The 16,745-nt window shown below is 36.6% G+C and overlaps 1 protein-coding gene across 11 annotated transcripts in view; it reads right to left on the reverse strand.

The window, feature by feature from the left end:
• Positions 1 to 16,745, reverse strand: part of Prrc2c (proline rich coiled-coil 2C) — a 66,086-nt gene that overhangs the window by 12,618 nt on the left and 36,723 nt on the right. For 10 of the 11 annotated variants that reach the window (XR_007980545.1, XM_052201174.1, XM_052201167.1 and 7 more), the window contains exons 17-24: positions 15,335 to 15,543; positions 12,874 to 13,028; positions 11,525 to 12,275; positions 10,174 to 10,259; positions 6,535 to 6,723; positions 6,166 to 6,417; positions 5,402 to 5,494; positions 2,263 to 2,364 (exon numbers count right to left, since the gene is read on the reverse strand). Coding sequence is in view for 10 of the 11 variants with exons in the window: in XM_052201174.1 (XP_052057134.1) it covers positions 2,263 to 2,364; positions 5,402 to 5,494; positions 6,166 to 6,417; positions 6,535 to 6,723; positions 10,174 to 10,259; positions 11,525 to 12,275; positions 12,874 to 13,028; positions 15,335 to 15,543 (1,837 nt within the window). In the remaining variant the exon portion in view is untranslated. The remainder of the gene's footprint in view (positions 1 to 2,262; positions 2,365 to 5,401; positions 5,495 to 6,165; positions 6,418 to 6,534; positions 6,724 to 10,173; positions 10,260 to 11,524; positions 12,276 to 12,873; positions 13,029 to 15,334; positions 15,544 to 16,745) is intronic. The other variant, XM_052201165.1, reaches the window with a different exon arrangement.

Consider the following 16,745-nt stretch of genomic DNA (forward strand, 5'->3'; position numbering starts at 1 on the left):
GCCCTGGCTGTCCTGGAACTAACTCTGTAGATCAGACTGGCCTCAAACTCAGAAATCCACCTGCCTCTGCCTCCCAGAGTGCTGGGATCACTAATTTCTAAATTTGTTTTTAAAAGTCTTTTTTGGGCGAGTGGGGGTGGGGAGTGTTAAAGACAGGGTTTCTCTGTGTAGCCCTGGCTATCCTCAAACTCAGAGATCTGCTTGGTACTGCTACCATCGCCTGGCAATTTCTAAATTTTTAACCTACCTTAACAAGTATCTCATCATTTCCTTTTTAAAAACCACACGACTCCTCATCTATGCAGACCACCACCATAGTTAAACACCCAAATTGCATGATTCTTCTATATTTAAGAACAAATATATATTTCTTACACTCACTATGCCATTCATGTGTATTTTACTTTATATAAAAGCTGCAGAGGGTAGGGTAGGACAGGAACCCCAGCCTCGACTCCCATTTGTAAGATCTGTCTTAAGTCTAGACTAGTACCTGAACAGAGACCTCTGCTCCTGCACTGCCCTGTTTTTGAACTCTTATTCAGGATATGGACTCTGGTGTTTTAGCTGAGTTTTCATTAGTTGTTCTGAATGATGGAACCCATTGCACAGGTTTGTGGGATCACTTCCATCCCTTAAAGAATAATTGATGTTTCTGTCTAACTTCTGATGGAAAACTGGCTTTGCTCATGTGTATCCAGTCTTATTTTACGTTTGGATTCTCCATAAATATATAAAATATGTTGAGAAGAAAGTATGAAGATACCCTTTTGGATTAATTAGGAAATTTCTTCTGAGGTAAAAGTAAATAATCTACCTATCTAGTAAATGCCAACTTTTAGTCTTTATATATGGCTTGATTTCATTTCTTAATCAGCAAGGAAACAGTTTGTCTTTGGAGATTCAAGAAGACTAAATAAGTATAATTATTTTTACATGCTGGGAATAATGCCCATAAAGAACTTTACTACAACTAAATATTTTTCCAAGACAAATATGTGTGTGTGTGTGTGTGTGTGTGTTGTGTGTTTGGAATGATAGGTTAAATTTATTTAATTTTAACTTTGTGTATAATAGTTTTGGAATGTTAAAAATGAATCAAAAAAGGCAAACCCAACAGATATTCTTAAGAATTATTAACTGGCTCAATAATTAAGTATATATGATGTTTGCTTATGTGAAGTTGATCAATATAATCATAAAAATCATTCGAATTATAATAAAACAAGGTAATTAGCCAAGATTGAGAGAGTCCTGAGTAGAAAATCAGCAGCAAGGCCAAACAAGAACTGATGCTGAACAGTAGGAACTGGGCACGATACATCTCTTACAAAGAGATAATCATGAGGTTATGTAGCAAGAATTTAGAAATAAACATTGGCCAAATGACTAAAACAACTCAGCTTCTTCTTCCTATAGTACATAACACCAAAGGTTTACTATAATCCAATCAGGAAAACCTGCCTTTAGATGTTAAATACCATGTTGAATAGGATTATGAACAAAGAGAACATTAATAAAGAGACACTCACACAAACCCAATTCCACTTTCTCCCCCTTAACCATTAACTTAATACCAAGATAATAATCTCCAACAAGAAGAATTAATACATGCCAAAAAAATAAAAATAAAAAAAATAAAATAAAAAAATCAGGAAAATAAGAGCTAGAAAATCAAAGCAAATGCCAGCTGAAGGGGACAGACTGCAACCCTTGCTGTCTAAGGCAGGCAGTAGGATCATCAAATTAAAAGCCATCCTGGGCTACTTAGAAGAAGCCTTGTCGAAGGAAACAAAGGACTGGGATGTGGTAAAATGTTTGTCTCATACGTGAGGTCCCAAGTTCAATCTTTAGTATTTCAAACCAAAAATTCTCAGTTTTGCTTATAAAGTATGCCTGTGTTAATAGCCTTTTCATGAAATATTTCTGCATATTAATTTATAAATGACTTATATAAAAAAGAACATTCTTAATATTATAATTAGCACTTTGCATTTGAGTATAAATCATAAGCTATAATTCTATTTTGATGACAAAATGCATAAGCATAATAGACTTTGTCATTGCCAAGCAGTGTTAAAAGCTAACATGACTTTTAAGGTATAATTTGACGTCATTAAAAAAGAAAAGAAAAGAAAAGAAAAGAAAAGAAAAGAAAAGAAAAGAAAAGAAAGAAAGAAAGAGAGAGAGAGACTATTATTGTCACCTTGCATTCCTTGCATGCAATAATTAAGGAGCCGTAAAGATGGATGCTGTACATACCTTGAAGGTGAGGCTGAAAGTAGTGGGAGGAACTGAAGTCAGGCTGGAGCTTTGCTGTATAGTCTCCCTCTTAGGGAGGGGAAGGGTGTTGGGCAGGGGCACCTGAAAGGCAGGCAACATATCACAATCCAAGTATGCGACAAAAGTCCCATCGTCCAAAAAGCAGTATCTGATTACTTAACTTACAGTGCATATAGTGGGTGGTAATTACGTTAAAGTTCTGAAGAGAAACATTATCCACGTGGATATGTACAAATTATCAGGAAAAAAGAGCTCATCTATTATAAAGTACATACTGCTCAAGGTAGCACTTTTATACTTGAGGTGAAATCTTATATCTTAAACTCCCCAGGGTGGGGGTGGGGTGGTGATAATACTACAGATCCAAAAGCCATACTCTGTGCACTAAAGTTCTAAGACATATAACTTTCAGTATATATGGAGTATGTATAGGTTCCAATTTTGAGTGTATAACACAGCAGTGCAAACATCTTCCCTAATCAGCCTCTTATAAGATTCAAAAACCAGAGTAACCCCTGGATCAAAGTATAGACTATACCCTTACCTCATCACAGCAACCTGTTCTATTATGTAAAGACACGACTGTAGCAAACACACACTTTTATAAACTTTAAGGTGGTATGCGCTATTCCTACCTCACAGTCCCTGGATGTTGTAACCTTACTCTGTGCATTGCTTTATGTTTACTTCAGTTATTCAGAAAATAATGGCTGGCATGCTTTCATATTTTAAGACCACTCTGAGATATTCTGGAGTATATATTGAATAAAGATCTGTCAAAACATATGCTACCTAACAAAGATTTTAAAGTAAATCTTGATACCAGTTAAACCATAGTAATAAAAATTGTCATCTGTACTTAACTCTGTGGGACATTCAAAATACAAAATAATTTTAATACTGGACAACATTAACTATCACACAAGTTAAGATATTTATTTTAAAAGCCTATCCTGGGGCTGGGGAGATGCCTCAGTGGTTCAGAGTGCTTACACTGCCTTTTCAAAGGACCCAGGTTCTGTTTCTAGTGACTCACCACAATACAGTTCAAGTGTTGTTTATCATGTTTTCTTTGGCTCATGCATTCAAGCTGTGCATACAAACTCACTCAAGCTCAAACATACATAAAAATATGCATTTTAAAAAAGGAATCTATATGAAGTTTCAACAGATATGTATTTTTAAAGACAAAAGTTCTGCATTTTAAAATGTAAGCCTCCAATAGACTAATGAAAAGACATCTCAAAAGGCCTTAAAATTTCTTCCCATGTAAGACTTTAGTTACCACACTTGGCCCAAGGAAACAACATTGATGTCATCTACGCTGAATTTACAATACCCCCAACCTAAATTTTGTCATTCATAGGTGCCTTAGAGATACTGCTAATAGGCAGATAGACTATTTGTCTATCCATGAGACTACATGTGCTCTTCCTCACATCTGCCAGTGAACAAAGCCATATGCTAATTGGCTTTAGGAGTACATAAGGACTACTTAAGTGCTCATGTGCATATATATTTTTTAATGACAAAATACTACAAGTTTAGAGAATGAAAAACTGACATTTTATAAATATTTTTTAAATGAGAAAAGAGAGCACAATTAAAGCATATACTTTAACACTTCAGAAAAGCTAGCAGTGGAACCAGGATTTAAACTCAACAATGGATCTTTCTTCTAAGTTTCCTATTATACAGAAAACACTTCTCCTAAAGATGGGGATGGTGGTGGTAGTATATTATCCCAGGCTTTGGTGCATGAAGCAGTCTTATAAATTCTCAACACTAGACAATCTAACCAGTTCTCAATATCAAGTACAACTGACTCCTTTCCATCCCTTTTCTTCAGCTATGTAGAAGTCTTTTGATTTGATTATAATTTGATTAGCTGACCCCTCGTGTAGCTCACCTTTCTAAATTTCCACATACTTGATGCTAGAGGGACAGACAGACAGCATAAGGGAAAAATATAAAACAAATATCAAGATTTTTATACTGAAAAATGATAAATATTTTTGAAGAAATCTTTATTTTTGGAAAGAATAATCATCATTTGACTATGACAGCTTTTGATTACATTAGTTTATATTCAAAGGGGAGATCAGGTGACCAAAATTTTCCCTATTTATTCTCAAAAGCAAGAACCATAAAAGCAAGTAACTTTTAAATGTCACAATTATGCTGTGCATGAGGTCAGAGTAAGTTACTTTTTTAGACTAGTTTTTTCCTCTACATTGAACAAGGCAAAATGATAAACTGTACTGACTTAAAACATCCAATTATAATCTGGTCGCTCAGGAAAACTAGTGCTTTATCTGCCATACAACTTAACATCACCTAATATTAGATAATTTAAGAAATTATGGAATACTATGGTCATATTACAGCTCAATTTCCATAAAATCAATGTAGGCAAGGCCAGGTCTATGTACTTCAGTTTGAAAATACTTGTTTGTTTTTTTAAAAACAAATCAAAATCCCAGTCTCTTTTATTCTACTGACCTTAAATGAGTATGGCTCCATTGAATCATAAAGTCTTATTTGTGAACAAAATTACCCAACCAAATAAAATTAACTATAAGGGTGAACTCAAAACTTTTTACCAAACTAGATTAATAGGATGAGTGCTTATGAAATCCAAGTCCCAGCACAAGTTTTTGAAAGCTGTCAACTTAAACAGGTTGCGGGAAGAAGAGGGGAGGGGAAGAGAGGAGAGGGAGGCCTAAGCTTTGATTTTAAAAGTGTGTATGTGTTTGTGTGTGTGTATATATATATATATATAATTTTTTAAAGATTTATTTATTATTATTGTATCTAAGTACACTGTAGCTGTCTTCAGATGCACCAGAAGAGGGCATCAGATCTCTACTGTTGTGAGTCAGCATGTGGTTGCTGGGATTTGAACTCAAGACCTTCGGAAGAGTAATCAGTGCTCTTAACCACTGAACCACCTCTCCAGCCCAAAAGTAGGTATATTTATACACTGCTCAAAACACAAAATTGCTATCTACTCATTTCTTATTAAGAGTCAAACACTGTTCACAACAGTGTGCTTAAGGAACAGTGATGGATGAGTTAGGTTCCTATCCAAACCTGATAAATGTGATTGATTACTTACATTATTAACCAAAGTATCCTCCATCTTTGCATTATTAGTAGCCACAGTGTTAGGCAGAGAAGAGGAAGGTGTGGTGTAGTCTGTTACAGACTCCTGTGGAGGAGTAAAAGAAAACAAAGCTGAGTTTATAGGTCACTTCCTGACAGTCTAATAGAAGTAAAGCTGTTCTGGACAGAGAGAGATAATAAACCACTATGTCCTACAATGTCAATCCACCAACTAACAGTAGGCTGAAAGCGCATGGACCGGCCTTCAAGAGACAGTTTAGAATTACAGTAGAAGGCCAAATAAAGCTATACCAGACAAAGACAAGTTTGAATGCTTACAAACTTAAGGCAAAGAATTCTGATCTTTTACAGTTTTCTATTTAAGCCATTCAGCAAAATACAGATCAACTTCTACAAAAATATAACCTTTTGCAGGGACATTTATATCATTTGACAGAACATCACAAAGTAAGCTTGTGGTATGCCAGGTGGTGGTAATCCCAGCCCTCCGGAGGCAGAGGCAGGTTGATCTAGTTAAGAGACCAGCCTGGTCTACAGAGCATGTTCCAGCCAGCTAGCTTGAGCTACACAGAACCAAAAACAAACAAACAAACAAACAAACAAACAAACAAACAAACAACAACAAAAGCCACCAAAAAGGGTTTGATACAACCAACATTAAAATCAAATGCGCAGCATAAAAAGTACATTATTAATGTTCCTGTCACTCATTTGGACCTCATTTGTGTATCAAATCAACAGTCAGTGTATACCCACCTTTGCATCAGTGCTATATTCTGGAGATGATACTGAGATCATGGCTCCTATCTCAGCAGACATTTCTGAGACGGCTTTGGTTTCTTTTGCTGTTCCAGGATCTGTGCTTCTGACCACAGCTGGGCTTGGCTTCTCCTGTCCTTCTGGCTCAACCTGCTGGGCATCTTTCACTTTTCTATTTTTTAATGATCGTTCCTTTCCAATGGGACCAGGTTTATGTTCTTTGTTTTCTACCAGACTCAAGTCTGGAAGCTAAAGTCAATGTTATGACAAAATACATTGTTAATGAAAGATTTATTAAAAACTAAATTAAATTTTAGAGCATTATATCCATTCCAGAATCACATCTTCCTAAAGAATAATAGGTACCTTCTGAGCTTTAATGGGCCCTGCCCGTGGCTGTTTCTGCCGCTGCTCTTTAGGCTCAGGAACTTTGTCAGTTGGCTTCTCTGAAAGCACAGGAACCACCTCATTCTCATTCCCATTTGAGGCTGGAGCACCAAACTGAATTGTGTCAATTCCAATTTCAGCACCACTCTCTTGACCATTTCTTGTTCCCTAATAAAATAATGTTTTAACACTTGGTATATCACAGTAAACAAATTCAGACTTGACTGAAAAAATGTATGCAGTGTCTGTCACATATAAAAAGCACAATAGAAGCATGTTTAAAGCAATTCTACATATTAACTGAGACTTCAGCTTAAGTGTTCAAAGCCCTAGTTTTGTGATGAGAAAAACCAAGAAAAGCTTCCAGTTTTTTTTTTTAACATTAAAACAACTTTAAACTTAACTCATAAATGGCCAAGGGGTCTTCTAAGTCTGCTCTGATAGTAACTTACAAATGAAAACATCAACAATGCACTGTGGGATCGGGAAGGTAATACACATACCCATGGAGTCATGTCAGCAATTAAAAAGCTAATTTTCTAAACACATTCTTTGTGCTAGACAATCACACTTCGGTTATATTAAATAAAATGAAAGAACCAAAGTTTGATAGGGATGTAAGAAAAGCTAAGATAGAATGTTAGATGAAGAAAATTCTTAAGCAAAACATACTGAAAAGGAAAAAAAAACCAATAAAAAGTAATGCCAGAAATAATAGGAAATAGCAACTTATGTGTTAGACCAAAGCAAATTTGGATTTTGCTTCTAGCTTTGTTTTTTGTTCTTGCTTTGCTAGGAACAAAACTAAGTCACTGACTGCTCCATGTACCTAGCCTCATACATGTCGCCTCCATCGTAGTTCTCTGTGCTGTGCTCTGGACTGACTCACTGATAACTTCTACAATAAATAGCTTTCTGAGAATCCTAAATAATGAAAGATACTCCAGGATGACCAATGATTCCCACGTGCACACATGTGTGATACAAGTACACATGTGTACTCACAGAAAAGGAAATGGAAAACCATCTGAGAATTCTTGTCATTGTCTGAAATGTCAATTTTGTTAACATAAAAAGCTGGAAATTGCAAAGAACATGAGGATGACCAAAAAAAGCTATGAAAGATAAATAAGACATACCAAAACATATGGTTTTAGAATTTCTGCAGCCAAGAAAGAAAACAAATTTCCATACTGTCCCCTTTAAATTAGTATGGATCAACTGGCTTTGCAAGAAATGTACCGTATGATGAATCTTAAAAAAAAAAAAAAAGTAATATCAGGCTGGAGAAATGGTTAAGAGCACTGACTACTCTTTAGGAGGACCTGAGTACAATTGCCAGCAACCACGTGGTGGCTCACAACCATCTGTAATGGGATCTGATGCCCACTTCTGGTGTGTCTGAAGGCAGTGAAAATATACTCATACATAAAAAAATAGAAATAAAATAGCAACAATACATATCAAATAAAGGCTCTCAAACATGACTCTTAAAAATTTTAATACCAAAATAAATGATGAGGCCTATTCCAGACATGCGAGAATACTGGGAAGGGAGGGTAACAGGAAGACTTCTAAAAAGAGAAAATACTGACCTACAGTGTAACTGTGATTACATTGTATAACAAGACACATTCTGAGAAATGCATCACAAGAAAATTGTTTTGTTCTGCAAATATTACAGCATACTGAAGCTAAGACTACTATAATGTCAGACGATACCTTATGTGCACACCATGGCCTTTGTGGCCTCAAAATGACATAACCAACGAAATTCTATTTAGCGAATGACTGTACCCTAAAACTCTCTATTCGCCTTTTCTTAATTTAAAATTCTCTATTCACTCTTTTCTTAATCTTATGCTAATGTGTTTTCATGTCAGTGTCGGCAATGGGCCCTATACATTAATTTCTATTGGCAATTCAGTGTATGTACCACTTGCTATTTCAGCAGTACTGAACATGATGATCTACCCCTCTTTCTTTTCTTTCAGATACTTCTTTTATCAGCTGGCACCTGCATCTCCCACATTTCTCTGAGTGGAAAGCCTCAACACTTAGTTTAGATTTCCCACTTTTCCATCTTCAAAATTCATCTTACCTTTATAATTTCATCCAACCCCATGAATGTTGATATGTTGATGACTTAGCAAATAAAATCTTCAAACCAGACTCTCTTTGATTTACACACTCTGATAGCTGACACATCCACTTATACTTTGGTGTGTTAGCATGTGTGGGAGAGCTCCAGTGCTAGAGGGTGACAGATGTGAGACCCCTTAGGTGTCTTGATCCACCTGCTGTGAGCGCTAGAGCCAAACGTGGGTCCTTTGCAAAAGCATTAGGCACGCAAGCCCAGGCAATATCTTCCTAAAAAACGTAGCTCTGTGACCTTCTTATGCTCATGCCTAATCTGGACCCATTTGTACCTGCTTATTTTACTACTGAAACTAAAGAAAGACCTCTGTCTTTCTTGTCCACACCAGGTCGGTTTTGGGTTAATGGCTCACTTTCTCCTGACATCCACATCAATCATTTGACTATACTATTATCCTTATTCCCTCCAAACAAGACAGCTCTGAACACAGTGATCTATATATTCACACCTTGCCACCCCTGTGCATCACACCCCCAATGGTTCTCCATGTCTTCCAAAGCCCCTAAATCCTCTCCACACTCTGTTGTTCTTTCTCTTAGATCACTTCAGTCATCTGGACTTCCCAGAACTATTTCGAATATACCAGACCTGTCTTTAATTTTTTTTTAAGATTTATTTATTTTATATATATGGCTAAATTGTACAGGACATACAAGAAGAGGGCATCAGATTCTATTACAGATGGTTGCAAGCCACCATGTGGTTGCTGGTAATTGCACTCAGGCACTCTAGAAGAGCAGTCAGTACTTTTAACAGCTGAGCCATCTCTCCAGCCCCCATCAGACTTGTTCTTACCTCATGGCTTTTTTAACTACTATTCCCTGAACTGGGAATCAACTTTTGCTAAGGTGTTTGCTAAGGTATCTGAATAACCTACTTTATCTTCTCCAAATCTTCAATTAAATGACACACAAGTAGGATCCCCTGTTCTTTAAGCTATCTTAGTTACTTTAAGCTACCTCCATATATTTTGGGAAAATTCTCTGCTATCATCTTGATTAAAGAAGTGTACTGCTGATTACTCCCATGAGGCCTTTTGCTTCTATTATCTGTGAAAGTTTTATAAACTCAGAAAGGAGACTAGCTGGCACATTAAAAATACTTTGTAAAATGTTCACTCACTTAATGAATAACCACTGACCAGTATTAGACAGGAATATAAGGCAAGCCTGGAAAATAGTGACTAGATTATGTTCTCTACCAGGTCCTTTCTTGACATTAGAATGAAACAAATGTTTAACCTTTAGCAGCCTGTAAATATGGAGGACTAGTAGCATTAGCATCATCTGGGTACTTGACAGAAATGTACACTCAACCCATACCAAAGCAGAAATTCTGGGCATGAATTTAATTAATGTTTTAGTGGCCCCAAGGTAATAACTAGATACAATGAAGTTTTGGAAATTATTTTAAAAACTATGTCACTAACTCCCCATTTATGCCAGTAAGTCTATTCTTACCTCTGATGAAGTTGCTGATCCAAATGATGTTAAGGGCTTATTCCATGCACTAACTGAAGGAGGCTGTGGTGGACTAATAGGACCTACTAAAAAGAAGCCAGAGGAAATGTGACCATTAAAATTTAGATGCTGAAGTCTAGTACATTCAACCCTTTTATTACAATGGTGGCCACACAATAAAACAATTCTTCACTCACAGATTCTTTCCCCCCCAAGACAGGGTTTTCTTAGTGTAGCTAGCTGTCCTGGAACTTGCTCTGTAGACCTGCCTGCCTCTGCCTCCTGAGTACCAGGATTAAAGGTGTGTGCCATTACTGCCTGGCTAAGAGATTCTTTTTGTTTGTTTGTTTTCTCTGAAACAGGGTTTCTCTGTGTAGCCCTGGTTGTCCTGGAACTCACTCTGTAGACCAGGCTGGCCTCGAACTCAGAAATCTGCCTGCCTCTGCCTCCCAAGTGCTAGGATTACAGGCATGCGCCACCACCACCCGGCTTGGCTAAGAGATTCTTAAATGCCCCCCACCCCAAAAGATAGTCCAATTGCAAGGTTTCTTACACATCCCTATTATCATTTTTTTAGTCTATAAGACATATGTTTTATATTTATTGTATTATGTTGCCCTTTTTAGTTATGTTAAATGGTTCTTTCCCTGTCCTTATACACAAATTAGATTCCATTTGAGAAAACCACACTTTTAACCTTAGTTCCCCCTTTCATCTTTATTTTCATCTATGTGTGCACCGTACTTAACTTCAACCTAAAGCTCACAGGAAGAAAACAAACTGCGTGTTCTCCGAATCTGTTTTAACACACTGATTTCCATTTCCATTCATTTCTCTATAAATGACAGAAATCATTCTTTATGGTTCAGTAAAATTCTGTTATAGTAGTCTATTATTAATTTATCTGTTACTGGGCATCTGGGCTGATTACGTACGTATCTTGGTTACTATCCATACTGTCATCAATGCACAAGTTTCTCTGTTAATCTACATCCTCTTAGATACACATCCAAAAGGGGAATAGGCAAATCCTATGGTGATTCTATTTTTTGTTTTTTGAAGAACCTCCTTACTGAGTTTCACACTGGCTGAGCCAACTTACCAGTTATATGTAAGGGGTTCTTTCTTCCCCCACCCCCTCAACTGGCATTTGTTGGTTTTTCTGATAACAGCTAGTCTAATTAGGATGATATGAAACCTTAATGTAGTATCCTGTTAACTGTTTTAGAGAGATAAAGGAAAGGAAACTAAGCTACTAAAATAAAAGAAGCTAAAATTTTTAAAATAAGATATAATCAAATTTCAGTACTTCTGTCTTTTCCTACCCCATACTTCTCTACTGTATACTTACATTTTTTAGAAATGTCATTCAGCACAGCTGGAGCAGCCACTTTGTTGTCCCATAACTCAGCTGTTAGAGACCCATGGGACTGGGAAGTGGGCGTGGGTTTCCCAGTGGCTACATAATCTGGGCCATTAGATGCCTGAGCTGAAGGTAATCTAATTGAAGGTGGTGGCTGCTTTAAAGATTGTGTTGAAGGTGGAAGTGGACTCTGGACTGGTTTGTGGGTCTGTGTCTGTGTCTGTACCGTTGAGGCTGGGGGTGGGGCAGTGGATGTAGCTGGGGGTGGGACAAGCGGAACTGAGGCTGTTGGGGCTGAGGCCGGGGCAGCTGGTGTTGAAATAGATGGCACAGCTGTAGCTGAGACCACTGGGGTTGGAGAAGAGACTGAAGCTGGTGCTAGGGCTGAGGCAAGGATAGGAGTTGGAGCTGGGACTGATGGCTGGGATGAGGAAGAGGCTGTGACTGGAGATGAAGTGGATGCTGGAACAGGAGCTGAGGCTGAGGTTGGAACTGGAGCTGCGGTTGACACTGGAACTAGAGCCGTAGCTGATGCCAGAATGGGAACTGGAACTGGGGTGGAGGCAGGAACTGCAGTTGCTGGGGATGTCAGGACTGGGGCTGAGGAAGAGACTGGAACTGGCACAGAGGGTGGAGCTTGTACTTGCTGAGTCCCAGTAGCTTGTTTTTTGGCAAACCTTGGAGGAAGCTTAGACGTTTGACTTCTTCCTTTTTCACCTATATTTTTTTTGCTCCATACCTTAAAAAAACACATCATTTATTTTGACATTAAGTTACCCAAAGAAACAGTACACATATGTAATTTCTACTTCCTAGTGCTTTTAGAACTTCATACTGCTAACTCAGTTATTTCAATTAATTGGACACTCTTAGGGTACTAATGAGATTACAAAGTGTAAGAAGTTAAGACAGTATGGAATATGGACAAGTATAATTTTATATATTTGAAGTAGATTTTATATATTTGAATTTTATAAATTTGAAGTAGATTTGACACCAGCCAACCAACCAACCAAAAAAGAAAGGATCAGGGCACTTGTGTTCATTCAATTTCCAACATAATTTAAACAAACTGAATTCTACCATACATAGAACAAATTAATAAAAAAAATAATATATATTGTTGAATTAAATAAACTATGGTCTGTTATAAGGAAAATAGCAAGCTATAATAATATCTCATTTTAAAATTACTTCAGTTCTGGGCAAGAGTTCCTAGGTGTGAAGATAATCACTCAACTCTTTATGACTTTATGAGCAGACAGTAACCCCGGTCATTTGCTAATAAGTCCTGAACAACAATATACAAAGCTACCAATAAAATTATAAGCTTAAACCTGTACGACTTGTTCTTCCTTCTTTCGGCGTTCCTCATCCTGTAACCGCTTTTGCTGTTTTTTAGATACAACTTCAGTAAAGCCATCATCATTCAAATTTGACTGGGGGTCTTCAATTACAGTTACTTCAGGATGATCATCAATGATAACAACACCTGAAAGTGTGGGAAAAGATTTAATTTGAGAGTATAACTTATTTCCTACCCTGTAAGATGGCCCTTAATGGACTCGCAAATTTCAAAGTTATTTTACCTTTCTGAAAAAGTTTCATAGACAAGATTAAAAAACAACCTAAAATGGCATACTTTGAATGATAGAACCTTTTGGTTTTTGAAACAGGGCCTCAAGTAGCCAATACTCAAATATACAAGATATACAATTCTCAAACTTGTATAGCTGAGGCTGGCCTTGAATTCCAGATCCTGCTCTACCTATCAAGTGTTGGAACTATACACATGTGGCACCATTTCCAGTAAGATATTTTTCTCCTTTATAATGCATAACACATACAGGCATGTGAGCTCCTCTCCCTCCACTCTTATACAGTTTTATTTTAAATAAAAACAAACCAATGTCTTCTCAGCCTCAGATATGTGTAATGTTCACCCAAAAGTAGTACTTTACTTCATATACATGTAATCATCCTAAGAAGTGGGAATTATTGTCATGTATTCTCAAACCATGATAATTTTGCCTAAAGTTACTATACTGTAGACAGAATAGCAAATCTAAATTATCAATAAATAATGCTTGAAAGTCAGAAGAGATGTGACTTTTGGCTACAGATATAAAATTCTGAAGGAATTTGCAGAGAACCTACAATTCTATTTTTTTAATTAAAATTTTATGTACAGAACAAGGAAAAATATAAAACACTAAAATTGGCTTTTGTGGATGTCATATTATTTCAGATTAATGAAGTGAACTTACCACAATTCTATCATTTATAGTTGTTTTGAGACAAGTTTTCATTTTGTAAGCCAGGCTAACCTAGAACATCATGCTCCACCTTAAAGACGTCTGCACTACTGATATGCACCACCACACATGACTAATATCACAATCCTAAATTCACTTCAGGTTTTCATGTAACAGGGTCTGAGTTACTTCAGCTATGAGACAAAATTATTAAGTGGAAAAATGTAAAAATCTATACTGCTTAATTTTAAATTCCATGACATAAATCATCCAGTGAAAACATATGTCATCCTGCCTGAAGCATTTCTTTGTTCCCCTTATTGATAACAGCTGTTCATGAACTACCTGGTAGCTGTTTACCAGATCAGCTAGGGTACCACTACCTCTGCTGAAGTAGTAACTCCTGTGTAGTAACTAACAGCACACCCACTGCACCTCATCACTCATCCACCTCACCATCAGCACAAAAGGCAAAGAAAGCACAAGGCATTCTGAGAACTGTCACCCTGTGGTCTGGCTGTTTTATACACTGTAGAATTCTTAGTAGCATCTCTGTCCCTCTATATTCACAGGACATAATCAGCACTTGTCCCAGCTCTGGTGACTGACTCACTGAGTGGAAAGTCACTTATATTGAGAATCACTTTTCTAAATAATCCAGCAAAAAATTCCTAAACATGCAATTAAGATCAGTTATTTCTTTCTCATTTCCCCCCCATTTGAATTACAAATACTAGTTCTCAAAATCATATTCGTTAGGTAATAATTTGTATTTGAATTTCCTACTGAGACAAATAGTTGAGAACCACACTTTAAGAACCACTGGCCTAGAAATAATGTCTGATATCTGAGCCCAAACAAACAAGAGCTTAATAAAAACACACACCAAAATACCACACACAATTAGAAGCAAGGAAAAAGACACCTACATCTCATACTGGGACAACTACCTCACCCAACCTTCCATTACTATTACCTCATCAAGAAATCTCAGTTTTATTCACATTAAGCTTTGGCTTCATCTGAATGAACGACAAATATACTATTAGAAGTAAACTAATCTACTGTGAGACACTTTGTACTAATCTCTTCACCCAATATTTCTGTATTGCTTTTCCCATCATGTTGGATACCTGTTTACTTGTAGCTTCCTTAATCTAAGTCTACAGTAAGTCTCCCACTATTATTCTGCTTGTATTCACTATTTTTTCTTTTTAAAAAGAAATGTTCAGAACTGCTTCAGTTCTAACTTAAAATCTTCACTTAATGTTTTTCTGTGCTTTCTCAAGCATGTTTTGCAATTTTACTGGTTTAATCAATTTCAACCCCCTCCCAATGAGAACAGTGAAATCTTCCTAGAGTATCATTATCAAAACTTGTACCCAATATTCATAACATGCTAAAGGCTAGTGTTCTTTCAGTCTAAGTCAAGTTATTATTTTGGTCAGTTTCTATGTCTAACATAAATGCACAACATTCTCCTTCCTCATGTTTTCATAGTATTTGCTCCAATTTACCAAAAAGTAAAGAATCGGAAACATACTTGCATAATTGTTGAGATCAAACTGTGACAGAGCATCTACTTTCTCTTTCGGTTTTTTAGGACCCAGTTTGGTATCTTCTCTCTTTTTCCCAGTAGCATCCTTGGAATTCTTTTGTCCTGCACCATTAGGCACACCTTCTTGATGGTGTGCAGAATTACCACTGACAGGGTCAACACCAGCTGTGCCTGAAGACTGGTCATCAAATGGCCTAAAGAAGAGATAATTTGAGATGATTTTGACATACTCCAACAAAACAAAACTGTGTTTCCTGGCAGTTTCTAAAGTCATACCTAAGATACAACAGCACTGAAAAACACTTAGTCACTCTCAGTAGCCTCTTTCATTAAAACTAAAGCTCCAATACAGCAGCCCAGCTCTTTGAAGTTCTCCCCAACAATCAAAGTCTAGAATACTAATTATCCCTAGAGGTAACTAGGTTTGTTTGTCATCTTATTAAAACACCTTTAATATGAAAACTCACTTTAAAGGCAAATAAATATATCCTTAGTTTTTGTTCCCTAACAACATAACAATACCAGGTTTATTTTTAAGAATTTCCCAGATGAAAACATAACATAAAAACGGGTTTACTGTTTAATTTTCATATCAGTCTATACAATTTCTCAAGATAAAGAATTACTCTATGTCTGACATGACTCCCAACAGTTGGAGAATGAATTCAATCCTTCCAAATGGGCCCTTCCAAACTGTTGTCACTACAACCGTCTGGAGTTTCTATAAGTTTAAAGTTGTCGCTATCTACACAACACGAAAATCAAATCAAGTTTTTAAGCACTTGAAATTCTAAAAGTTTGGTCTGGCTAGATACTTACTGTGTTGCTTTTGTTGTTGTTACCCTGACTCTTGAACATTTTCATATCAGTCTATACAATTTCTCAAGATAAAGAATTACTCTATGTCTGACATGACTCCCAACAGTTGGAGAATGAATTCAATCCTTCCAAATGGGCCCTTCCAAACTGTTGTCACTACAACCGTCTGGAGTTTCTATAAGTTTAAAGTTGTCGCTATCTACACAACACGAAAATCAAATCAAGTTTTTAAGCACTTGAAATTCTAAAAGTTTGGTCTGGCTAGATACTTACTGTGTTGCTTTTGTTGTTGTTACCCTGACTCTTGAACATTCAAAGTGAAATTTATATTGAGCATGTATTCAGAAAACAAACTTGGTCCATTACTCTAAAATTTTGATTGAAAATACTAATTACATATAACTAAGAAATTGAGATTACCTGTAATTATGCTAATTCCTAAACAATGCTTTTAAGATTTATTTTTGTTTTATGTGTACAGGTATTTTGGCTGCATTTATGTCTGTCCTCATGTGTACATTGCCCAGGGAAGCAAGAGGAAAGAGTTGGATGCCTAGAACTGGAGTTAGCTTCCATA

The sequence above is a fragment of the Apodemus sylvaticus genome, chromosome 12, assembly GCF_947179515.1.
Source record: "Apodemus sylvaticus chromosome 12, mApoSyl1.1, whole genome shotgun sequence".
Classification (NCBI taxonomy): Eukaryota; Metazoa; Chordata; class Mammalia; order Rodentia; family Muridae; genus Apodemus; species Apodemus sylvaticus.